The sequence below is a fragment of the Oryx dammah genome, unplaced genomic scaffold (genome assembly GCF_014754425.2).
Source record: "Oryx dammah isolate SB20612 unplaced genomic scaffold, SCBI_Odam_1.1 HiC_scaffold_28, whole genome shotgun sequence".
Lineage (NCBI taxonomy): Eukaryota > Metazoa > Chordata > Mammalia > Artiodactyla > Bovidae > Oryx > Oryx dammah.
This window is the reverse complement of record NW_024070212.1, coordinates 60485575-60511959: the sequence shown is the minus strand read 5'-3', so window position 1 is coordinate 60511959 and position 26385 is coordinate 60485575. Positions and strand designations below refer to the sequence as shown.

Here is a 26385-nt window from a genome sequence, read left to right as displayed (position 1 = left end):
TGGCAACTTGAGGAAAGAAAGGTAGTATTTGTCTGAAGTATACATTTTGGTAAAATTAAATATTAATAAGGTGAATTTTTCTTTTTTGGTCTATAATCATTGAAATTTATGCTTGCTTGTATAATCTTTTAACTTTGCTTAATTCTTGTTTTTTCTCTGTGAATGTTAGTTTTTGTGTGCCCTGGGACCTTGAAAGCAATTGTGGACTCACCATGTATATATGAAGCTGAACAAAAGGCAGGTGCTTGGTGCAAGGACCCTCTTCAGGCTGCAGATAAAATTTATTTCATGCCCTGGACTCCCTATCGTACTGATACTTTAATAGAATATGCATCTTTAGAAGATTTCCAAAACAGTCGCCAAACAACAACCTATAAACTTCCAAATCGAGTAGATGGTACTGGATTTGTGGTATATGATGGTGCTGTCTTCTTTAACAAAGAAAGAACAAGGAATATTGTGAAATTTGACTTGAGGACTAGAATTAAGAGTGGAGAGGCCATAATTAACTATGCTAACTATCATGATACTTCACCATATAGATGGGGAGGAAAAACTGATATTGACCTAGCAGTTGATGAAAATGGCTTATGGGTCATTTATGCCACTGAGCAGAACAATGGAATGATAGTCATTAGCCAACTGAATCCATACACTCTTCGATTTGAAGCAACGTGGGAGACTGTGTATGACAAACGAGCTGCCTCAAATGCTTTTATGATCTGTGGAGTCCTTTATGTGGTCAGGTCAGTTTATCAAGACAATGAGAGTGAAACAGGCAAGAATGCAATTGATTATATTTACAATACCCGATTAAACCGAGGAGAATATGTAGATGTTCCCTTCCCCAACCAGTACCAGTATATTGCTGCAGTGGATTACAATCCAAGAGATAACCAACTCTATGTGTGGAACAATAACTTCATTTTACGATATTCTCTGGAGTTTGGTCCACCTGATCCTGCCCAAGGTAAGAATTTTACTTGCTAATGCTTATATCTTTTTTAAGCAGTTTATTTTTGACTTAATTTATCCCTCTTTATTTTTTTCCTCTTTTCATAAAGGGCAAGTGATAATATTGTGGCATTTCAAATTGTCATATAGTATTTACATTTTAGCCTTATTTTGGTCCATTTTCTTTTTCTGAATTTCATTTAAATGTTGGTTTCAAAAAATTGTCGCATCCTTTGTCAGTTTAGATTTCCATTGCTAAAAAGGTATTGCCAACTACAAACCTGTTAGCTTTGTGTGTTTTTTCCTACCTGACTTCTGAATTGATTATAATCTGTGTGCAGACCTCTTAACTTCTTGGCGCCAGTGGTTAAAGGAAATGTGTCTTAGGAAGTCCCAGGAGAATTGCTAGGCTTGATGTACAGTGCCAGGCATAAGCGTTCTAAAGTTTTGGTGTCTGCTGTCTCTAGATCATCATGTAAAATTACACGTTTTTATTTCCCAATAAATTTGTGATGGTATTAGGTCAACATTTCTGGACTTTTAACTGTTACCCACAGACGAAGCACTAGATGATCCCAAGTATTGCTTATGAAGATAGTTCTGCTAGCATTTTTAAAATTTGTGTTCTCTTTAAGTATCTTTACAAAGGATCATTATTTTATAAATCTTTGGAAATATATTTTAGTTTGTCAAGTTATTTCAGTTCTGCAGTAAACAAGTTTTGAGGGTAAATTAAGTTTCGAATTTTCATTAAAATAAGATTACCTCATATTCATGATAAAAGAATGATCTCTTAATATATTATTATGAAGTTTGCCTAATTATAAGTCTTTTCTACTTGAACAATAATATTTGTGTTTAAAAGATCTGAATTATTTTTTCAGTTTTCTGAGTTAATTGAAATTTTCACATTATTGAGTTACTTCTGAATTGTAGGAGCCAGAATGTTCTTTGGAGTAACTAAATCAATCTCTTCAACAAGGTGGAACAGGAATTAATATCTTTTTCCTCTGTTAAAGCAGTATACAACCACATGCTTAAACACAGCTACATATACTTATACATATTTTAAGGAATAATGTAACTCATTAAGTCAGTTAATAAGTAAGTGACTTAGTAAGTCACTAAGTCCTAAATATTGTCATGGGTTAGGACTGCAAAAGCATGAGCCTTAGGAGTTGAATTCTAATTTGAGGTATAGAATATGAAATGTGTGATTTTTCTTCATACACTATAAGGGCAATAATGACATGCCTTAGTGCTGTGCTATGCTGTGCTTAGTCACTCACTCATGTTCGACTCTTTGTGACCCCATAGACTGTATAGCCCACCAGGCTCCTCTGTCTATGGCGACTCTCTAGGCAAGAATACTGGAGTGGGTTGACATGCCCCCTTCCAAGGAATCTTCTCAACCCAGGGATCACACCCAGGTCTCCCACACGGCAAGCAGATTCTTTATCGTCTGAGCCATCGGTGCAAGCCCTCTTTTTCTTTAATTCATGTATATCTAGAATTTGTTGGCTTAAAATTGTAGTAGTGTACCATTGATAAACTTTCAACAATGAAATCTTCCATTAGGTCATGAAAATCTTTATTGATATTATCTTAGTATTCATTATCTTTAAATTCAGACATATTTTTTTCTCTTGAGGCCAGCAATTTGGGATAGTTCCTACATCTCAGTTGTTTTCCTAAAAGTTAGTATGATGGTTCTCTCTTATCCTATAGTTTTGTAAAAGGCAAAGTTCAGTAATTGACAGAACTTGACATTGTAAAAGGGTCTTCCCTGGTGGCCAAATCAGTAAAGAGTTTCCCTGCAATGTTGGAATCCTAGGTTCAATCCCTGGGTCTGGAAGATCCCCTGGAGAAGGAAATGGCAACCCACTCCAGGATTCTTGCCTGGAGAATATGTATTAATCTTTTTTTGTAACCTGTATTGCTCTCACAGTTGTTAAATGTTTCTTGGGTAGCAGTAAATCTCTTCCCCTCCATTAGGAAAAAAAAGTAAAAAAAAATTTTTTTAATGCCAATTATAGTTAAATAACTCCTAAAGTTGAGTACAGGTTGATTGAGCTCAACAAGGAATCATTGCCCACCTCCTTGTAACAGAGCAATTCTTGGAATACAAGATGAGTAATAATGTCACTTTCTACATGTGGCATATGTTCTAATAAATAATTTGACCCATTTCAGATGAAAGAATCTTTGATAATTTGGGTGCTTTTTGGAAAAAGCAGTTACTAGCTTTGAAAATGAGAAACTTTGCCATATGTGGTAGCTTTATTCCTACAGCAGTGTTGTGTTATCCAAAATAGCCATTCTCATGTATTCTCAGAAGGTGAAAGTCTGGGCTGACTTCTTATTAAACCCTTAGTGGTAAAAAGTTTTATCTGACCTAAATTTTTCTTGCTGATGTTTGAAGCATATTCTCTTATTTGCTTGCTCTTTATAACTCATCTTCAAATGCTTTTAGAGAGACTCCTGCCTCACTCGTCCAAGATGTGTGCTGATATCTAACTGCGTGTAAATGGGGCCTTGCAGAACTATTCTGGCCCATACATTTAGGTCAAACCAATAAGCACTGCTAGCAAGTCTATGTACTGGCTTTGCTATCATGTATGTAGCCAAGATACATATTGTGTTGTAAAACTGATAATTTTAATTATGGACTGTTTCACACTGTATTAGCTGTAGTATTTTTCCCTATATAAATTCATGCCTTCCATTCCTAACAGCACAAGTATGTTATTACTTTGCCTTCATAATGCTTTCAAATACATCTTCCTATTTTCTTTAAATGTTTAGCTTTCTGTGTTCTCTGCTTAGTTAATTTGCTCCATTATCCTAAACTAGATCTGTTTTTTCTCTTTTGCTTTCTTCCCCTGTAATGTTGGCTTAGGGAAAAAATAGCCATTTTGGTCATACTTTAACTGTTTTCTATGTCTTAATCTGAATTGACTTATATTTACTTAATCTGTCTGCAGATTTGATATCCCAAACATTATTGAAAAATATTGTCTTGAGTTCTGATGGTTTCTGAATATCTGACTTAGAGTAATAATGAAGCATGGCAAACAACATGAGGGACATTTTTTTAAGAGAGCCAGTTAGATTTATTATTTAAGAAGTGTTTAATACAGAATATTTCTTAAGACATCTTCCCGCTGATAATGAATGGTAATTAAAAGATGATTGGTGTTTTTAGATATTGAATAAGGGTAAATTTAATAAATCTGCTGCAGTTTTTGCCTTACTAGACTATATTCTCACTCTAGCTTGTGTTCATTCAGTGAATAATGGATGAATTTGGGGACTTGAAAGAGGGAAATAACTACCCTCTCATTTATCATAAATACATATTATCCTTAAAATGTTTTCACATAGGAAAAAGCTGATAATAATTAGCAAGTTTGTAATAAATACTGGCATAGTAAGTTGAACCAGGCTGATTGTGTTTGTTGAGGTTTTCATGGGTACTTATTAATATATATGTTTATTAGCATTAATGTCAGTGTTTCTAGGTCTCTGTACTTAAATGATATACGGTAGGTAGAATGCTAAGTCATTTAATCTGTGTGTTGGTATGGCATCTGATAACTGGGAAGGCTGTGAACAGTAGGGTTTAGATTTACAATATAATTCTATTGTGACTTGTCATGTTTCCTGTTACCATTTATAGGAAGTTCTTGAGTTTTGAGCCGTTTGCCACAAACATTTCATTGTGAAACTTTTTATTATTACTGTTTTAGTACCTTATATTCCCACATTTTTCCTTCTTTTAGAGATTTACACAGAGCATAGTGTCAGTTAAATGCTCCAAAATAAGGACATATTGTTTGTGGGGTGTCATACTTTCTCAGAGTCTATGAAAATCTTTTGTCTAGAAAAGTAAGATCATAACATTTAAGAGCATTATGGACAAGTGACCTTGAACAAACTGCTTAACCTCCTCCAAGGCTTAGTTTTCTGTTCTGTAAAAGAAAGATAATCATAGTGCCTACTTCATGGGGTTGTGGTAAGGATTAAATAAGATCATCTGATGATCCATGAGTGATGATTAGCACAGCATCTGGTACATAAATGCTGAGTAAATGTAAGCTTTTATCATCATGGGGTGCCCTGTTGTGACCTGTCTTCATCTAAGGAAAGAAACATTAATTTTTATAAATACTTCCTCATCTCTAGCTTCAGTATTAGAAAATTGCTTTTTCTTGAAGTTCCTAAATCTTGTCCTTGAACAATTTTGTAGTTGTCCTCCTAAAGGGTTAAATTTTGCCACTTAACATTGATGTTCATGTTTATTTTCATGATACCCCGATATTTCATTGATTCACAAGTGAAGAATGTGTTGCTTAAAGAAGTTTAACTTCTTTTAATGAACAAAAGATAAAATATATGAATATGTATCATCAGTGACACATGGAAATGGGCTACAGAATATTTCAGGAAGTTTTGTGCATTTAATAGAGGTCATTTTATTGCCTACCTTCACTCATTTATTTGAATCTTTACTGATGCTTACTAACAGATCACTAATTGTGTATTGTTAATACATATTTCAGTCATTAAATATGTACTAATTAGTACAGTGTCAAGGGATACATCAGATGGGGTAGCACTAAGCCATTCTGCTCTGCCCTTTTCTCTTTGCTCTGATTTCCCAGCCCTTTTACGATTTGATTCAACAACATTCATTTAACACTTCTTCAAAAGATTGTGATGCTTTTGACAAATGTTAATTGAGAACGCACTGAAAGCTTGTCTGCATTGTAATCAAGAGAAAATTATGAGGTTTAACAAGATGTCAGGCAAGTGCTTTACCAAAAAAAGATAAACAGGTTTGAATAGGTTTCTGCAACAGCTGGCTAGGCATGATGCTTGACTAATGTACACAGGATTCTCTCATATGATTAGTAACCAATGCCCTGGAAATAAACCAGTTGGTTAAGAAGTTTTTCTAGTGATAGGATGAAAACAGACTGTCAAAAGTGTATCTTGCACTTACTGGTAACAAGGAGTTTATCACTACTAAAGAACTAGAAATAGTGTACACTGCTTTTTCTGATAAACTTAGCATACTCTGTCATAGAGTCAGAATTATGCAAACTATCTAGGGACCAGAGCTTAAAATACTAATTATGTCAGTGATAATATGAACTTGTTTTCCAAGAAGTTTTAATGTTCTATTCTGGTCCTTATGTGTAGCAAAACCATAAAATAACTTAATGTTTTATAAACCAATACAGAATTGTAAAGTAAAATAAAAAATAAATTAAAAAAAAGATTATCATTAAAAATAGTTATTTTTAATTTGTTCTGCTTTATTTAAATTTAAAGCCTGAAAATTATAAAGTCTTAAGATTCAGTAATCTAAATGTTGATAAAACTTTACTGTGATCACCTAATAGATTTTAAATGATGCCATTAAAGTTTTACTGACAGAATTTTTTTGTTTTTTAAACTAAGTGGTCATTAATGAATGAAAACATTAAACTCCATTATTACTTTAACCTAATGGATTTAACAGTTTAAAAATAATGTTGGAAGTCCAGAATAACCTTAAATTTTTTTTTTCTTTTTAAATTTCTGCTTTTAAGTGAGTTAACTGTAGGTCCTTTTAAACTCTCTGTTAATATGTAGAGTTGGTTTTGAATTAGGCAAAATTTGGTCCAACTTGTTATCTTGATGAGATTATATATAACCTCTGATCAGAACTAGTTTCTTTTTATACCTATCTTTTCAAAAAGAAAGATGTCAAAGCCTCAGATGTTTCCTTACTAAAACAGAACAAGCATGCCAAGCTTATCTTCTGTTTGGATCTAATCAGCCATGCTCAAAAATCTTTCAAGCAAGAATGGCTGCTGGGTGGAAAGATGTCACAGTATTTGTTTCCCTGTAAGATGTAGAGTGGGTGACTTAAAATTTTATATTGTCCTAATTATTATGTAATGGTCAGACTTTTGTTGATACTTTGAATTTTATTGTTTCAGAGTATGAACTTATATAAGAAATGGCTTTTTCTAAATTATGTATCTGATATGACACCATACTTGATATGTACATTGAAACTTTATATTAAACTATCCTTCATTTCCTGTTAGATAATATATATTGAAATTGTACATAAACTGTATTATCAAATATTTCATTGAGAAGTAAGCCTAAAACACAGTCAGCAAAATCTAGGGTAAAACCCAAACTGCCAGTCACTTAGCCAACCATATGAATAACTTGAAATAAATGAAGAGATTCATTCTTCTTCCTAACCTGTGGATATTCTCAGTGATCCCCATTTTGTTGGTTTGGGATGATTGTGTTTTTTTGTGTGTGTACGTGTATGTGTGTGTGTGTACGCGCCTGTGCAGACGTTCACATATGAATGTGATGTGTGTTTGAGATTAACATACTCATCTCTTTTCCATAGTGCCTACCACAGCTGTGACAGTAACTTCTTCAGCTGAGATGTTCAAAACCACAGTATCAACCACAAGCACTACTTCACAGAAAGGCCCCATGAGCACAACTGTAGCTGGATCGCAGGAAGGAAGCAAAGGGACAAAAGCACCTCCAGCAGTTTCTACAACCAAAATTCCTCCTGTAACAAATATTTTTCCCCTGCCAGAGAGATTCTGCGAAGCATTAGACGCGAGGGGGATAAGGTGGCCTCAGACACAAAGGGGAATGATGGTTGAACGACCGTGTCCCAAGGGAACGAGAGGTATTTCCTGTCAAATATTGATACTACATATACTATTAAAACTTTAGGTAGGTTCTGAATTACACTGAAATGATTTTATTTGAGGAAAGAGATATTTACAATAGCTAACTTAATTGTTATTTTGTTACTTTGGTAATAGAGCACCTGTAGACAACTTAAAGATTTTGAAACTAAAAGTTTGATTTTGATCCTAAAACTCTTTTAGGATCAGGCTTTGAATTCCCACTCCTTCTTCAAGTCCTAGGTCAAGCCTGAGATTTAGGCCCATGGATTCTCTAGTGAGACTGCCTAACAGCTGTGTTTCTCATTACAAAGTATCATTTTGGATGAGTCCCAAGAAAAAGGGCTTTTTGTTTGTTTGCTGTAAATGTCTGATATTTCTGTGCAGACTTTATATTTACTGTTTATATTCTGCTTTTTGTCAGTTATTGTCAACTACTTCCATTAGCGTTTATTCAAAATTTAACACATGGAGTAGGATCATCATAGTGGATTTCCCGAATGCATGCAGGAAAAATGGTTTCAATTTCACTGTTGTTTTCTACATCTGTTGTAGGAACTGCCTCGTATCTCTGCGTGCTTTCCACTGGAACATGGAACCCTAAGGGCCCTGATCTTAGCAACTGTACCTCACACTGGGTAAATCAGCTGGCTCAGAAGGTTGGTTGGAACCTTTTAATATGATACACATTGGTGATTAAGGGCTTTAACTTCTAACATAAATAATTTAGCTTTGTATGTTAAGACCAGCTTCGTTGTTCTTTGTTCAGTATGAAAGTAAAAAATTATGCATAGTTTTGTCTGTAAACTATTTATTCAAGGTTACATATGTTTCAGGGCATGCTGTTTTCTATGTGAAGCTTTTTAATGAATACATACTTGCTTAATTTCATTCATATTTAGTTTGTTCTGTTTCTTTTGATGTTCGTAAGACAAATAGTGCACTGGCCTAATAAATCAAATATCATTAAGTTTGCAACTGAATCCACAGAATGCAAGCAGATGTTCATATCACAGATGATTATGACAGAATAAGTAAAAATGACTTTAAAGGCATTAGTAACTTTAATACAGTGTAATGTAGTGACATTTTAGTTTTACCACCTTTCTGAAAGGCAAGCAATACCCTCAGTGTTATACTGATTACATTCTGACTTAAATTTCTGGATCATTGGAATAAATTAATAAGATTTTTAAGCAGCAGTTTAAAATGATTGCAGTGAAATGAGAGAGTTGTCTCAAAAAATTTTAAAAGGACTTTTTTTCTCTTTTGTTTCCATTAAATGCCTGCCTAAGAATTTCTCTTTGAGGATCTAAGAACCTTTAATCATCTGAAATAAAGAGAAAGTTATTGGTCTCAGTTAGTTGCAGATTTTGACATGTTTGTGTATATTTTTCTCACCACAACAAAGATCCTTGGGAAAAGAACAAGAAGCCACAAACAACAAGAAATCTTTACTGAGATAATATAAACTCTCATTTCAGATTAGAAGCGGAGAAAATGCTGCTAGCCTTGCCAATGAACTGGCTAAACATACCAAAGGGCCAGTGTTTGCTGGTGATGTGAGTTCTTCAGTGAGATTGATGGAGCAGTTGGTGGACATTCTTGATGCACAGCTGCAGGAACTGAAACCTAGTGAAAAGGATTCAGCTGGACGGAGTTATAACAAGGTAGGTAGAAACTTTTTATTTTCAGTTAGATGTTTTGTATATCTGCTCTGGATTCTTCAGCAGTTGACTGCCTAACTTTTGGTCCCCATGACATATGAATAGAAACAAAACTTCTAATTTGGTTCATATCTCAAGAAATAATTGTAGTTGCGAAAGAAGGAACATGCACTCCCCTCGCTGCCCCCCAGATGATGCTAATTACCTGAGGGAAAATTAGTCGGTGGTAAACTTCATCTGCTTGGTTGTTGTCAGTGCTCTTACTTTGGAAGGCATTATCTGCAATTGGAGAGATTATGTTAAACAACTCATATACTAATACAGGCAACTCATGTGATTATAACAAAATTGTTATAGGAGTGTTAGATACTAAAAAGTTGTTTTCAATATTAGGTTTGGGGAGAAGGACAAGTTATTTTTGGTAGAAGTATAGTGTGTTAGTGCTACTAATTTTTCTCACCTTGACAAAAATTTGATAGTTATTTTAACCATACTATAAAGTGTTTATATGAAATTCATATGAATCTGAAATCTGTGGCTAAAATGACTTTATAGGTTTTTTCTTGCTTTTTATCACATATTTTGTCTCTAGTTTTATCAAGATACTTTGCATTATTATATTTAGTAAAATAAAGCTAAAAGCTGTGAATACACAGTCTTGGCAGTCAGTATACACTCACAGAAGTCCAGAGGACGACAGTACATAATAAACACTGAGCTCAGGACCGCCAATTTAATTTTTGTAGGATTTCTTCTTATTTCCCCCATATGCAACAGATACAAATCTAACCTCTGATTTTCTTTTCTTTTACTAAAAAGCTCCAAAAACGAGAGAAGACATGCAGGGCTTACCTTAAGGTATCTCTCCTGTGCTGTCACCCTGCTTTCTCCCTTCTTCAGCTTCCTGCTACGCTTTATCATCTTGCTGCATGAACCAATGTGTTTCAGTCTTTGATAATTATATAATGTGCCCCATATCAGCTGTACAAATGTTTCTTTTCCCAGGTATATTACTCTCAGAATAAGCAAATAGCTTATTTTTATATTTTTTGCTGTTTTTGCATTCATCCAAACATACAGGAATTTAAATGAAATATCCTCTGAATTGGAAAGTAATCATAAAGTCTTGTTATCCCCTGTTGTCATCTTTGTGGATTAAAAACAACTTCAGTAAAACAGCTATGATATATTCTTGGCAGTTTATCATATCAAAGACTGTATAGTCATAACGTATGTGCATGAAAAAGTCACTGCTTTCTTATCTCTGTGGTGTACTCTTAAATAAAATAGGCTTTGTTTTGAAAATTTTAGATGTCATTACTAGAATCAGGTTGATATTGGGAGGGGTTACTAGGAATGAAATATAAGTAATGTGACTGTACTGTAGATATATATGTTTTTGTGAAGGATAATAGAAACAGAAAGTCACTGTTTGCCTCAGAATCTTTTTCTACTGAAGCCAATTTTCCTCACTGGTATATGCAAGTAAAATAGGAAATGTGGTGAGGCTGACCATAGAATTATGCCAAGCTAACTGTGTGATAGATCAAAATAATAAGACTACATTACATTTTGTTTTATTCTGTGAAGTTTAGAAGTTCATTTTGCTGGGTATAGTTACTTTCTAACTTTACTCATCTGGGGACCATATTCCTAGTCAATCAAACTTTGAAGAACTCGTTTATATACATATGAAAACAAAACAAAAGAACTTTGTAAATTTTGTAACATAGAGATTAGTCAGAAGCTATGACTTCACCAATTTTGGTTGGCAAGATCTGGAGAAATAATAACATTTCACTAGCTAGTAATAGACATTGTTGGATCTGAGAACTTTAAAAGAAAAAGCAGTGGGAAAGTCTTTTTTTAGGTATTAATATTTTGAAAGTCCCTTATTAGACTGTTGAATGGGGTCAAAGAATTACATGCTGAAATTTATAGAATTTGTCATACTGAAATTTTCAACTCACCTTTAAGGTATTAGTTAATGTGTGAAATGTAATAATTGGTATGTCGCCCAGGATGTATATCTCAGTGGGAGTAGTACAGCTTTTTTTCTTTGGCAGGGAGACTACTTCAGGAATATGATTAGTGTAATGATCATTTTGATTCCACTAGAAAAATACAAATGATAATAAATAAGGAGAGATTCAAATTAATGAAAGCATGCCATCAGCGAGTTATGTGTATAGGTAGTAAATTTCATCATGACCTTAATTTCTGACCAGTGTCGTTAAGTATGTCTCAAATGAGCTTCTCTGTTCAGATAAGACTAAGAAAACACCTTAAATTACAAATTAGAAGCTGACTTACACTATGCAAATGAAACAAATACCTGCTCTGTGACAAAGGATTCATTTGTAGCTTATATTAGAGGCTCCATTCTGTATTTCTTGGTAACTATTGAATCTGGCCTCAGCAGACCACTTTCTGTTCCACTCCAGTTAATGGATGCACCAATATCAATGTGAGCATTTTGACTATTGTATCTCCCAGTAGAGAGAAAAGCCTTTGCCCCAGCTTGCAAGTATCTTCTACCTGCCAGGAAGGTCTTGGTGACTCACATGGCAGACAAAACAAGGATATTAAGATGGATTAAGCTAATTAATCTCACTCTGACAGTAGACTCAAACAACTTTTCCACCAGCTCATTTCAATACAATACCTCAAACAGGCCATTTTTGTTGTGTTTGTACAATGTATGTTCTTTTTTCTCAATGATTGCCAGTAGATCAGAGCAATTTATATTTGGGCTTAATGATGCACTATGACTAGGTACATGGGAGAATAACTTAGTGATTTCAGTTATTAAGCCATAGTCAGTGTACAACTACAGTAAGTAGCAGTGCAAAAGCCAACTTTCAATTGCATAACTGACCGGGTTACATTTTTATTTTATATTGTTTTGCACGGTAATACACTAAACCTATATATATGAATATTTATAACATGTATATTTATAAAGATTTTATTTTGCCTTTCTGTTTTTATTAAATTATTAGTCAGTCTGTTTTAATTAAATTATTATATTTTGACTGTTTTCCTGATCCCCTTAAAATCAGATAATGATGGTATACTCTCTAGTGTTTTTAGCTAGCCAGGGAATAGAAGAGTGGAAATGTTCACAAATAATTTATAAACTGAAGTCATCCTGGTTTTTTTCCCAATGATAATAGTAGGCAATGTTATAAGGCACAATTTTGGATACTGTTTTAGTTCAGGTTCCCAAAACCAACATGATTTAATTTTCAAGCAAATATATTAGGCTACTCTAGAGATACCAGTGTTTTCTATTTAGAACATTTAAGCCTTGAGATTGTATGTAGGAGTGACCATGCATTTAAGAGCTGACACTGGTTTTCTTTCTTTTCAATGATGGAGATATGATTAGATAAACAGAAATGAGCTGTCTCTTTATACTCAGTCTTTATAATTAAATACTAGTCTACTAATCTTCAGTTAGTTCTATTTTGAAAGGGTCAGACATCAAGTTGGCCAGATAATGTGTTGTCCAGGTATTCTTCCATAAGAGTAAATCATCATATTTTTATCTTGATATAATAAAGTACGTGTAATATGATAAATTTTACAAGATAGATAAATACTACAATTTCAGTAGTCAGTGATTGAAAATCGCCTTCGTATTAGAAGCAGTCAGTACTAAAGATGGTCTTCTAATGGATGCAGGCAATTGTTGATACAGTGGACAATCTTCTGAGACCTGAAGCTTTAGAATCATGGAAACACATGAATTCTTCTGAACAAGCACATACTGCAACGATGTTGCTGGATACATTGGAAGAAGGAGCGTTTGTCCTGGCTGACAATCTTGTAGAGCCAACCAGGGTGTCAATGCCCACAGAAAATATTGGTGAGTGAATCTATTGTCAAGTTTAATTTTTATTTAGAAGATAGATGTTTAAGAGAATTATGATTCCATTGTGAATCTTTTGAGTTATTTCCAAGTGCTAAGCTTTTCTTCTGTCAAATTATGTTTGTCCCTTAATAAGAAATATAACTGATCACACTCATAAAATTAATGCAAAAGCCAAAATCTATGTCTTATGAAAGTTGGTTTGATGTACATTTTCCCAACTAAAAAAAAATCATTAAAGGAAAGAAGGGTTTAGAGTACTTAAATGCCAGAATATGGATTGCTTAAGTAGTGATAATGCTTGCTATGGAACTAGGGCAAATGCTTTTCCATTTATATGATATGTTCCTAATGAATTTAAATTACTTTCTGGAATGTGTTCTCCCAGTCAAATATTTTAGGCACACAGATATGTGAGCCAAATGTTGATATTAAACACAACTGCTTTCAGGTGAAAATGTGGTCAGTGATGTACATCCCCCATACAGCAGAATATTCATGCTTTATAGATTGCAAAATAGCTGCAGATAGTTTTGGAGGATTGTTTAGAATTTAAATGCTGGCAGTGAGAGGCAAGAATTCACTTTTGATGATATTTGAAAAAAGTACCATAAGTTTAGTGAAATTATACTAATGAATTAGTATAATTCTATATTGATTATACTATAATCTATAATGTATATATACTAAATATATAAGGATTATACTATAATCAGTATAGAATTGACTTGTCAGTCAGTATAGGCTTGACTGATTTAGAATTGTTATTCAGTGGGGTTGGGCTCAGATGAAGTTTATAGTATCCCTTAGTAAAGGAAAGAAATTTCCAAAGCATAAATGTGAAAACAAACCAAAAGGGAACACAGACTACTCTGTCATTGAAAGAATGTATCGGAGCAGCAGATATTGAATGAAGTTCTGCTGTCTAGGATGCCATATCTTATTGCCTTTTTGTGCCTACTGAAACGTGGGACTTTATATTTAAAAATGCAGAAAAGCAAATTGTATGGGAAAAATAGAGATAAATCTAATTATGATACCTGGATTTAGATACAAAATTTTAAATAACTGAGTTTTTAGAAAGAGGGTATTATTAAAATCATATTTTTATTTACTTTATGAGGTTTGAAGTGATAAATAACTTCATTTTAAGTCAAAATAATATGGCCTGCTTTGGGAAAGCAGTCACAGGAAAGTGATAATCCACCATTGCTAGTAGAAATAGAAAATAAAGACTCTCTTTTCTGTCTAGAGCTGTTGTTATTTCTGAGTTTAATTTATTTGGTAGTCTAATAAATTTCCTAAGATACACATTAAACAGTTCTTCCCAGATGTTTTCAGGGATGTGCCTATAAGGTTAAAGGAGTGTAGACTTGATAATCTCAGAAGATAAATCATAAAAAGTATGTGAAGTGTTGTGTTGAGACCTCCATTTGTTTTTTAATTTGAAGACTATTTTAAAAGCAATGCCCCCCACTCCAAAAAAAAAAAAAAAAAAACCCTAAAATTTCCCACTTAAGCTCCTTCTAAGAGTGCAAGAAATTTTAATAGGCCAGGTTGACATTGTCTGTCTGGTCCCATCAACTTCAAATATGTAGAACATACATATTGTTATATGTCGGAGACATTTTTATCTTAGTTTGAGAATGGTCAGGAATTTTTTTTTTTCCTAATAGTTGTATTTTTTGGAATTCTACATGATTATCCTTTACACTGGTTTTTAATTATTTTTTAATTAAAGAACATTATGTGTAGATTTCTCATAGTATATATAGTACATGTTTTACTGACTTCTGAAAAATAATGCTGTAGGAGGGAATTTTGAGGTAAAATCAGTTCAGTTCAGTTGCAGTCGTGTCTGACTCTTTGTGACCCCATGAACTGCAGCACGCCAGGCCTCCCTGTCCATCACCAACTCCCGGAGTCCACTCAGACTCATGTCCATCAAGTCAGTGATGCCATCCAGCCATCTCATCCTCTGTTGTCCCCTTCTCCTCCTGCCCCCAATCCCTCCCAGCATCAGAATCTTTTCCAGTGAGTCAACTCTTCCCATGAGGTGGCCAAAGTACTGGAGTTTTAGGTTCAGCATCATTCCCTCCAAAGAAATCCCAGGGTTGATCTCCTTCAGAATGGACTGGTTGAATCTCCTTGCAGTCCAAAGGACTCTCAAGAGTCTTCTCCAACACCACAGTTCAAAAGCATCAATTCTTATGCACTCAGCTTTCTTCACAGTCCAACTCTCACATCCATACATGACCACTGGAAAAACCATAGCTTTGACTAGACAGACCTTTGTTGGAAAAGTAATGTCTCTGCTTTTGAATATGCTATCTAGGTTGGTCATAACTTTCCTTCCAAGGAGTAAGCGTCTTTTAATTTCATGGCTGCTGTCACCATCTGCAGTGATTTTGGAGCCCCCCAAAATAAAGTCTGACACTGTTTCCACATCTATTTCCCATGATGTGATGGGACCAGATGCCATGATCTTCGTTTTCTGAATGTTGAGCTTTAAGCCAACTTTTTCACTCTCCTCTTTCACTCTCATCAAGAGGCTTTTTAGTTCCTCTTCACTTTCTCCCATAAGGGTGGTGTTATCTGCATATCTGAGGTGATTAATATTTCTCCTGGCAATCTTGATTCCAGCTTGTGCTTCTACCAGCCCAGCATTTCTCATGGTGTACTCTGCACATAAGTTAAATAAGCAGGGTGACAATATACAGCCTTGACGTACTCCTTTTCCTATTTGGAAACAGTCTGTTGTTCCATGTCCAGTTCTAACTGTTGCTTCCTGACCTGCATACAGGTTTCTCAAGAGGCAAGTCAGGTGGTCTGGTATTCCCATCTCTTTCAGAATTTTCCACAGTTTATTGTGATCCACACAGTCAAAAGCTTTGGTATAGTCAATAAAGCAGAAATGGATGTTTTTCTGGAACTCTCTTGATTTTTCGATGATCCACCGGGTGTTGGCAATTTGATCTCTGGTTCCTCTGTCTTTTCTAAAACCAACTTGAACATGTGGAAGTTCTCGGTTCACGTATTGCTGAAGCCTGGCTTGGAGAATTTTGAGCATTACTTTACTAGCATGTGAGGTGAGTGCAATTGTGTGGTAGTTTGAGCATTCTTTGGCATTGCCTTTCTTTGGGATTGGAAAGAAAACTGACCTTTTCCATGCCTGTGGTCACTACTGAGTTTTCCAAATTTGCTGGCATATTGAATGCAGCACTTTTAGCTCATCATCTTTTAGGATTTGAAACAGCTCAACTGGAATTCCATCACCCCCTACTAGCTTTGTTGGTAGTGATGCTTCCTAAGGCCCACTTGATTTCACATTCCAGGATCTCTGGCTTTAGGTGAGTGTGAGTGATCACACCATTGTGATTATTTGGGTTGTAAAGATCATTTCTGTACAGTTATTCTTTGTATTCTTGCCACCTCTTCTGCTTCTGTTAGGTCCCTACCATTTCTGTCCTTTATTGCGCCCATCTTTGCATGAAATGTTCCCTTGGTATCTGATTTTCTTGACGAGTTCTCTAATCCTTCCCATTCTATTGTTTTCCTCTATTTCTTTGCATTGATTGCTGAGGAAGGCTTTCTTATCTCTCCTTGCTATTCTTTGGAACTCCCCATTCAAATGGGTATATCTTTCCTTTTCTCCTTTGCTTTTCACTTGTCTTCTTTTCACAGCTATTTGTAAGGTGTCTTCAAACAGCCATTTTGCTTTTTTTGCATTTCTTTTTCTTAGGGATGGTCTTGATTCCTGTCTCCTGTACAGTGTCATGAACCTCCATCCATAGTTCCTCAGGTACTGTCTATCAGATCTAGTTCCTTAAATCTGTTTCTCACTTCCACTGTATAGTTATAAGGGATTTGAGTTAGGTGAAATAGATGCATGGATGTGTATGACTGAGTCCCTTCTCTGCTCACCCAAAACCATCACAACGTTGTTAATCAGCTATACCTCAGTACAAAAAAATAAGGTCCTGATCTTAATGTATTCATGTATTGATTACCCAAGAATTAATGCTATGAAGATCATTTTACATATTCCAATCTTTTATTTCACAATTTTGTGAAAAATATCATCCATAATTTAATGACACTCAAGATTCAACTTTTTCCTAGGAGTTGTTCTCTTTTCAGATATGAGGACTAAAATACCCCATTATCCTTTTATGTCTTCATTCTATGTTCTTATCTAAAGTTAGAATATGGCTACAGTATCTTTGTTTATTAAGACAATTTGATTTTCCTCCTTAGTGGTTTCTCCTTGAATCCCTATTTTCACTTGATACCCTTAATCAGGACCTCATATAATGGTAAAATTATATGTTATAATTATATCTGAGTATAGCTTTTTAAAATCAGCTTTGAGGTATACTTTATATACAATAAAAGCAACTGTTTTAAAGTGTACTTTTTGATGAGTGTTGACAAATGTACACCCGTTTAACCAACTGCTTGGTCAAGACCCTACCTCAAAAGGGTCTTTTATAATCTTTGACAGTTTTTTTTTTTTCATATTCCCAGCCCCAAGCAACCACTGATCTGTTTTATGTCACTATAATTTTGCTTTTTCTAGTCCTTCAGTTGATGGAATCATAAACTATGTGCTCTTTTTGATCTTGCTTCTTTTACACAGTATAATGTTATTGAGATTCATCTCTTTTGGTGCCAGCATCAGTAATTAAATCATTCTTATTGCTGAATTTCCATTTTAAGGACACAACCATATTTTTGTATCTACTCACTTGGTTGGTTGTTCTCAATTTTTGACTATTACTAGTCAAGTTCTTATTTTCCCAAATGGTTGTACCCTTTTATATTCCTAACAAAAATTAGAGTTTTAGTTGCTTCACATTCTCACCAGCATTTACAATTGTGTTTTCAAATGTCTTTTTCATTTTAGTGGTTTGTAATGGAATCTCATTTTGGTTTTACTTTTCATTTGTATGGTTGTTAAGTTATATTTTGCTGAAAACTGTTCCAACTTTTCATGTGCTTTTTGGCTATTCATATATCTTTTTGTAAAGTATCTGCTTATATATTTTGCCCATTTTAGTTATTTGTCTTATTATTGGATTATAGAAAGTGAAAATGAAAGAAAGTGAAGTTGCTCAGTTGTGTGCAACCCACGGACTATAGCCTACCAGGATCCTCCATCCATGAGATTTTCCAGGCAAGAGTACTGGAGTGGGTTGCCATTTCTTTCCCCAGGGGATCTTCCCAACCCAGGGATCGAACCCAGTTCTCCTGCATTGTAGGCAGATGCTTTACTGTTAGGATTGTTTTTATATTTCTGATATGAATCTTTTGTCAAATCTATGTATATTCTGAGTGAGTTCCCTTAGTATGTGACTCTCCGTTCTATTTTCTTAATGATATCCTGAGAGAAGGAAAAGTTTTTAATTTTGATAAAAAGTCCTCATTACCCAGCTTCAACAACATCTAGCTAATATGGTTTCACTTATTCCTCTCACCATTGTATTATTAAAGCAAACCCTAACATTACATTATTACTATAAAGTATTTAATATGTATCTTAGACTTTAAGGGCTTCCCTGGTGGCTCAGAGGTTAAAGCGTCTGCCTGCAATGCAGGAGACCCAGGTTTGATCCCTGGGTCAGGAAGATCCCCTGGAGAAGGAAATGGCAGTCCACTCCAGTATTCTTGCCTGGAGAATCCCATGGACGGAGAAGCTTAGTAGGTTACAGTCCACGGGGTTGCAAAGAGTAGGACACAACTGAGCGACTTCACCTTCACCTTAGACTTTAAGAAAAAAGAACACAAGCCATTGCCATACTTTAAAAAATTAAAAAAAAATCAGTTCACATGATAAAGAGGAGATTTCAATTATTTAATTTTTGGAAATTTGTTAGTACCTAGTTTGTTTACTGAGAAGGCAATGGCACCCCACTCTAGTACTCTCGCCTGGAAAATCCCATGGGCGGCAGAGCCTGGTAGGCTGCAGTCCATGGGGTCGCTAAGAGTCGGAAACGACTAAGTGAATTCCCTTTCACTTTTCACTTTCATGCATTGGAGAAGGAAATGGCCACCCACTCCAGTGTTCTTGCCTGGAGAATCCCAGGGACAGGGGAGCCTGGTAGGCTGTTGTCTATGGGAGCGCACAGAATCAGACATGACTGAAGTGACTTAGCAGCAGCAGCAGCAGCAGCAGCAGCAGCAGCAGTTTGTTTAACCAGTACACAAACAAATTCATCTAGATCTGACTGATGCATTGCTCGTACAGGAGAGAAAAAATTTTCCTTCTACCTTCTAGGTTCTTTGGCTTGTCTAATAACCTCCAGTTTAAATTCCACTCTACCTGGCCCCCCCCCCCAATAATTTTCTTTTGCATCTTATGAAAAGAAACACATATTTGATTGTCTTTCTTTATGATCTTAAGATTGATTAGGTGGTTTAGTTATTATCAGCCTACTCCAGCATTATAGAATTCCCTATAGTTTATTTTCCCAATGTGCTTAGCAGCCAACTTGATTGTATATATCAATTTAAGCTTAGTTATGTTGTGGTAGCAAAAACCCCAGAGTCACAGCAGCTCTAAACAATAAAGTTTATGACTCCTTAACTCCATGTCACCTGAGTCTCGACTTTGCTCTGCTCTGTACCATCTACTCTGGTTGTTTTTACCCTGGGACTCAAGCTAGTGGAACATGGTACAATGCTGGTCGGCTGCCAGAGGTCCTAGGTTTTCCTATACACTCTCTTATTTTTCTTCCCCTTTCCACTCACTGCAGCCACTACACAGAAATGAATTTGACAAACATAAGGAGAAATAACTATATTAAAATCCCATCAACAGCACTGGCTATGAGTGAGGCTCCAGGTGGTTCTCCTGCAGATCAAGTATATTCACTTTTAGGAAATATGTTGAACAAAGCATTGTTTGAAGTATACAAGAGTATAGAGAAAATCATAAACATCTGTGTACCAGTCATCCACTGAGCTACATCATAGCATTTCACCACATTTACTTCAAGTTTGGGGGAAAGAAATAGGTATATATAATCTAGAAATCCTCTGGGCCCCTCCTTCCGGATCAGATTAAGAAGGGGGTAGCCACCATTCTTACGTTACTTGTAAGCATTAGTAAGTTTTTATTTATTTACTTTTGCTCTACAGGTATGTGTGTTTAGCAACTACCTTTCATATTTTAGGGCTTCCCTGATAGCTCCGTTGGTAAAGAATCCACCTGTAATGCAGTAGACCTTGGTTTAATTCCTGAGTTGGGAAGATCCCCTGGAGAAGGGAAAGGCTACCCACTCCAGTATTCTGGCCTGGAGAATGCCAAGGGGTCGCAGAGTCAGACACAACTGAGTGACTTTCACTTCACTTTCATATTTTAACATGAATGATTTCACACCATAAATATAACTGTACATTTTTCATATTTATGCCCATTGATATGTGCATCTCTTGTTCATTCATTTGTCCTAAGAATGCACAGTTATTTAACTATGCCTGTGATAGATATTTTAGTAGCTTATGCTTTATTGATGATAGAAAAACTGAGGGGAAGGTTTTTTTATGTCTCTTACTCATCCTCTATACCTTTCTAGACACATATGCACACACACACACACACACAGGCACACACACAAACCTGGAAATAGTTTTGGAGTGATAGAGCATGCCCATGTCTAACTTTACTAAATACTGCCAAATTGCTTTCTATTGCTTTACCAATTTTACACTCTTACCAGTAATATCATCACAGTTCCCTATCACTCTCTTTGCCAAAGTTCTATTATTGATGTAAATTTTGTCATTCTAATAGACCTGAATTGATCACATATTTTAATTTGCAGTTCCCTGATTACTTAATGCATTTATTGAGTATTTTAATTTTCTCTCTTGTGAATATGTTATCCACATTTTTTCCTGTTTATCTCTTTCTCTGTAGCTAATACATTCTGGAACATTCTGGAAACTAATTCTTTGAAGATTACATAGTTTGCAAGTGTTTATTCTGTGTCTTCTCTTTTTTACTTTGTATATTAATATTTTGTTTTACAGAATAATAAAATCAAATTATGAGTCTCTTCTTTTAAGATTGATACTTTTGAAATCTTACTCAAAAATACAGTGTGTTTTTTCTTTTGGTCCCTTGACCAAGAAATTTTTCTCTGCTTTGTAGTGATAAAGATTTTATACTTTATTTAGAAATGAAAAAGCTTTGCCTTTTTGCATTTATGTTTTTAATCCAACCTGGTTTATTTTATTTATGATATTAGTGAGGGAACTAATTTTAGTTTTTTTCCATATGGATAATCAGTTGTTTTAGCACTTCCAAAACATAACCCATTCCTTTACCCAATGGTTTGTCAAGATATCTCTGTCATATATCAAGTTTCTGTGCATGTTGGGAGTGTCTGTTTTACATTGTTGCTTTTTTTTTTTTTAGTAATATTAATATCTGGTGAGTTCTTTCAACCCTGCTCCTTGAGGAATCGAATTCCTCTTAGCTGCTTTTTGGCATGTTTCTTCCATGTGCATTTTAAAATCAGCCTGTCAAGTTCCACATACAAAAAAAAATTTTTGTTGGAGTTTTTATTAGAATTATAGTGAGTTTGTAGATAGACTTTGAAAGAAGTGTCACAGATTTATCTGTTGAGTTCTCTCAGATTGGAGAAGGATAGAATTCTCCATCTGTTGCTAAGTTTCCTAGGAAAGTTATATATTTCTCCCAAAAATGTCTTGGGACATCTAGGCTTATTTCTAGGAAATGTACACTATTTCTGTTGTAAATAGTATTTTAAAAAGTTATATGTTCTGATTGTTTATTAGTATACAGTTGATTTTGCTGATTGCAGCTTGCTAAATTATGTTCCTTCTGATGGTATAGTCTTCCTCACATTACTATGTAGTTGACTATATTTTCTGTAAATGATTAACAAATTGCTTTTTCCTACTAGTCTTTGTATGTTTCTGTTATTCTTGAATTACTGTCTTAGCTAGGTCTTTTATACAGTGCTAAATAAAACTTAGTGATAGGGATCAACCTGACTTTTAAAAATATGCTTCTAGTTTTTTATCATTTTTTTCTATAGGTTTGGATAGTAACCCTTAACTGATAAAAAAGCCTTTATCTGGGCAAGGAATTTTTGTTTTATCCTTCTTGTTTATAAAGATTTTTTATACTACATGAATGTTGAAATTTGTTGAATTCTTTCTCTTAATATTTTTCTTGTTTCTTAATTTGGCTAAAGACATTAATGTGTTTTCTAATGTGACTGAAGTGACTTAGCAGTAATACATTAATTTATGTATGCCTTTTCAGTTAAACTCAATTTTTTTAGGATATACTTAACCTGTATATATCGGAAAAGGCAATGGCAACCCACTCCAGTACTCTTGCCAGGAAAATCCCATGGATGAGGGAGCCTGGTAGGCTGTAGTCCATGGGGTCGCTAAGAGTTGGGCACGACTAAGCGACTTCACTTTCACTTTTCACTTTCATGCATTGGAGAAGGAAATGGCAACCCACTCCAGTGTTCTTGCCTGGAGAATCCCAGGGACGGGGGAACCAGGTGGGCTGCCGTCTATGGGGTTGCACAGAGTTGGACATGACTGAAGCGACTTAGCGGCAGCAGCAGCAACATGTATATATAATTAAATATTTTACATACTTTAAATAAGTGAAAATATTCTGTAATTTTTTACTGTTTTATGCATCAAGATTATATATATATCTTATGAAATGAGTTGAAAAACATTTTTTTTAACACTTACTGGATCAATCTGTCAAAGATTCAGTATATATTTAGCCATGAGTTCATTTTCTTAAGTGATCATAAACGGTTGAATTTTTGTTTTAGTCAGTTTTGTTTCTAGGAAATTTTCCCTTTGTCTATCTTTATTTGTAGTATAAAGTTGATTATTTCATCTCTACTAAGATCTATAATAATGATCCTGTTTTTGAAAATTCAAACAAATTATTTTTACTGTCGACATTATTTTAAGCATTATTATATGTTAAATGAAATTAACTCTTTGTTCATATATATTTGGGATACTTCATGAAAGCTTAAAAGATTTCCTTCTACTCTGTCTTGTCTTGTTTTAAGAATAATTAATAATTGAGAACCCCCTTCAGTGTGAAGAAGAGGGAGGTATATTTTCGATGTATTTTTTTATCATTCATTTTGTCTCCTTCAAATTATTACCCACGCACATGGAAGTGATTGTCTACATACCCACCTGCTTAATCTTTCTAAGCAAAGTATCTCAACTAGCTTCTGCAGCAGGTAGAATTCTAAGTTATAGGTCTGTCATTATAAACTTATATTTCAGGTGCTTGACATGTGGCCTCATAGCTTATAAAAATCTCTGTAATGTTATGATTTCATATTTATAGTTGAATCTGTAAGTATTTTACAAAAGAAAGTTGAGAAAGATTTTAAAAATAGCATCCAAGAGTTACCCTCTAATGGTATGAGTTCGTTTTCCTGAAAGGCAAAGAGTGAACTCATTACTCACATTCATACACACGTGGACTCTGTGTGTATGTGCATGTGTATACACATACAAGCATATGTATACGTGTTATCTAAATACAGAAGTAGCTATTGAAGGATATATGCCATCAGAGAGGGTAAAATTTAGATAAAAGTATGTGGACTGTATTTATTGAATTATGTGTTACTTTTAAAAATTCAAATATCTGAAATGAAAATTTTTCCATCCAGTTCCTCTCATTTCATCAGTAAATGGCACATTCTAATTATTAATATGAAATAGTTTAGTAGCAACAATATTTTTTCATTCTTTTTAAATAAATGTATGCTGATATAAAGTATTATAATCTTTATTGGAATTATGGTAGACAACATTTTTGTTGAGAATATTACTATATTATTTTTTAAACAGAATTGAGTAGTATTTTTTAAACAGAGTCTTGCTGATCATATAAATGTTCTTAATGTTTCTTTATTGACTTGACTTCATTTCCTGTTTCCTAATGTTCCTACCTCATTAGAATTTTTGAACTTTGGATCATACTGCAATGGTTTGCAAATGTTTTCTATAAAAATCCAAGTAGTACACATTTTAAGCTTTGCAGGCCATGTGGCCTAAGCTGCAAATACTTAACTGCCTTAGACAATATGTTAATAGATAATCGAGGCTGTGTCCCAGTAAAATATTTACCCAAACAAGTGGCAGACCAGATTGCCCAACTTGAGTATGTAAAAATTGATCAGTACTAATGAGAATTAATGGGAAGTGTGAACATAATGCCAGATGTAGACATTTTCTCATAAATAATGCTATGCTGGGCAACTACTTTTAGAAATTATTGAAAATTACTGCAAAATTATCGAAAATTACTGCAAAATTGACCTATGTAATCTTTATGTATTGAAATATATTATGTAGCAATACATAGAAATAGATATTTACATGCAGTAGAAGTATTCAAATTTTATACTTCATATTGTGTTTTACCCCATTACCAAGTAATGGCCATTGAAAATTACTTTAACATAGAGTCAAAAAATGATTTTGAAATATTTTTGTTTAACATGATTTCAGTGAAACTTTGATCAGTTCAGTTTAGTTCAGTTTAGTTGCACAGTTGTGTCTGACTCTTTGCGACCCCATGAACCGCAGCACACAAGGCCTCCCTGTCCATCACCACCTCCCAGAGTTCACTCAGACTCATGTCCATCAAGTTGATGATGCCATCCAACCATCTCATCCTTTGTCGTCCCCCTTCTCCTCCTGGCCTCAGTCCTTCCCAGCATCAGATTCTTTTCCAATGAGTCTGTTCTTTGCATCAGGTGCCCAAAGTATTGGAGTTTCAGCCTCAACATCAGTCCTTCCAGTGAACAGGCAGGACAGATCTCCTTTAGGATGGACTGAGTGGATCTCCTTGCAAACGAAGGGACTCTCAAGAGTCTTCTCCAACACCACAGTTCAAAAGCATCAATTCTTTGGCGCTCAGCTTTCTTTATAGTCCAACTCTCACATCCATACATGACCACTGGAAAAACCATAGCCTTGACTAGACGGACCTTTGTTGATAAAGTAATGTCTCTGCTTTTTAATATGCTGTCTAGCTAACTTTCCTTCCAAGGAATAAGCGTCTTTTAATTTCATTGCTGTAATAGAAATTTTGATAGTTGTGTGCTATAAATTAGACACTTCGTATTCATAGGCCAAAAGACTAGAATTAGTTAACAAAGTATATGTAAAACTCTAAAGAAAATTTTAAAACGATTACACCAAAATTTTTAAAGTAGTAAAGTTTAAGACCTCTTAGAATAATTTAGTTATTTGTTTATAATTTTGTTATAATTGAACACTAAAGTTTTTAGAATAGTAAACTAGGAGAATAATGGTTTCTGTGCAGTTTGCCTTTTTGTCGGTGAATATAAAGAATGCCCTTTTGTTCCCCTCCTTTATCTTTTAACTCATCCAGTTCTGGAAGTTGCGGTACTCAGTACAGAAGGACAGGTCCAAGACTTTAAATTTCCTCTTGGCATCAAAGGAGCAGGCAGCTCAATCCAACTCTCTGCAAATACTGTTAAACAGAACAGCAGGAATGGTAAGATGGAGCAAAGGTTTTTAAAAATTGATAGGTTTTTTTGTTCAGTTAAACCTGTTAATTCTAAAGTGCTGAGTATTTGACTCTTAATATAACAAATACGGCTTAACATTTAAAAGCAGATTTAAAATAACATCTACTCTTTCCCAGTAAACTTAATCTGAATAAAGATTTCATAAGGATTTCATTTTGTTATTACTGTGTCTTATCTTATTCATAAGCATATTTTCTTTAAAGACATATGACTGTTTTTACCTTCCTAGGTCTTGCAAAGTTGGTGTTCATCATTTACCGGAGTCTGGGACAGTTCCTTAGTACCGAAAACGCAACCATAAAACTGGGTGCTGACTTTATTGGTCGAAATAGCACCATTGCAGTGAATTCTCACGTCATTTCAGTTTCAATCAATAAAGAATCCAGCCGAGTATACTTGACAGATCCTGTGCTTTTTACCCTACCACACATTGATGTAAGTTATGTATGCTAATGAAGTAGTGGAAGGTTATAAAACCAGTGAGGAAGGGAAGCAAAACTGACATGCTGTGGATTGAGACAAGGGGAATGGAGAAGTGGCAGAGAGGAAAGAAAAGACTTTCTATTTGAATT

At 34.6% G+C, this 26385-nt stretch overlaps 1 protein-coding gene across 11 annotated transcripts in view; it reads left to right on the top strand.

Moving 5' to 3' along the window:
* Positions 1-26385, top strand: part of ADGRL2 (adhesion G protein-coupled receptor L2) — a 207716-nt gene that overhangs the window by 153910 nt on the left and 27421 nt on the right. For 7 of the 11 annotated variants that reach the window (XM_040232461.1, XM_040232468.1, XM_040232463.1 and 4 more), the window contains exons 5-12: positions 170-970; positions 7379-7672; positions 8229-8332; positions 9158-9343; positions 10160-10198; positions 13028-13211; positions 25654-25779; positions 26043-26248. In XM_040232461.1, the coding sequence (XP_040088395.1) occupies positions 170-970; positions 7379-7672; positions 8229-8332; positions 9158-9343; positions 10160-10198; positions 13028-13211; positions 25654-25779; positions 26043-26248 (1940 nt within the window). The remainder of the gene's footprint in view (positions 1-169; positions 971-7378; positions 7673-8228; positions 8333-9157; positions 9344-10159; positions 10199-13027; positions 13212-25653; positions 25780-26042; positions 26249-26385) is intronic. The other 4 variants (XM_040232470.1, XM_040232462.1, XM_040232464.1 and 1 more) reach the window with 1 other exon arrangement.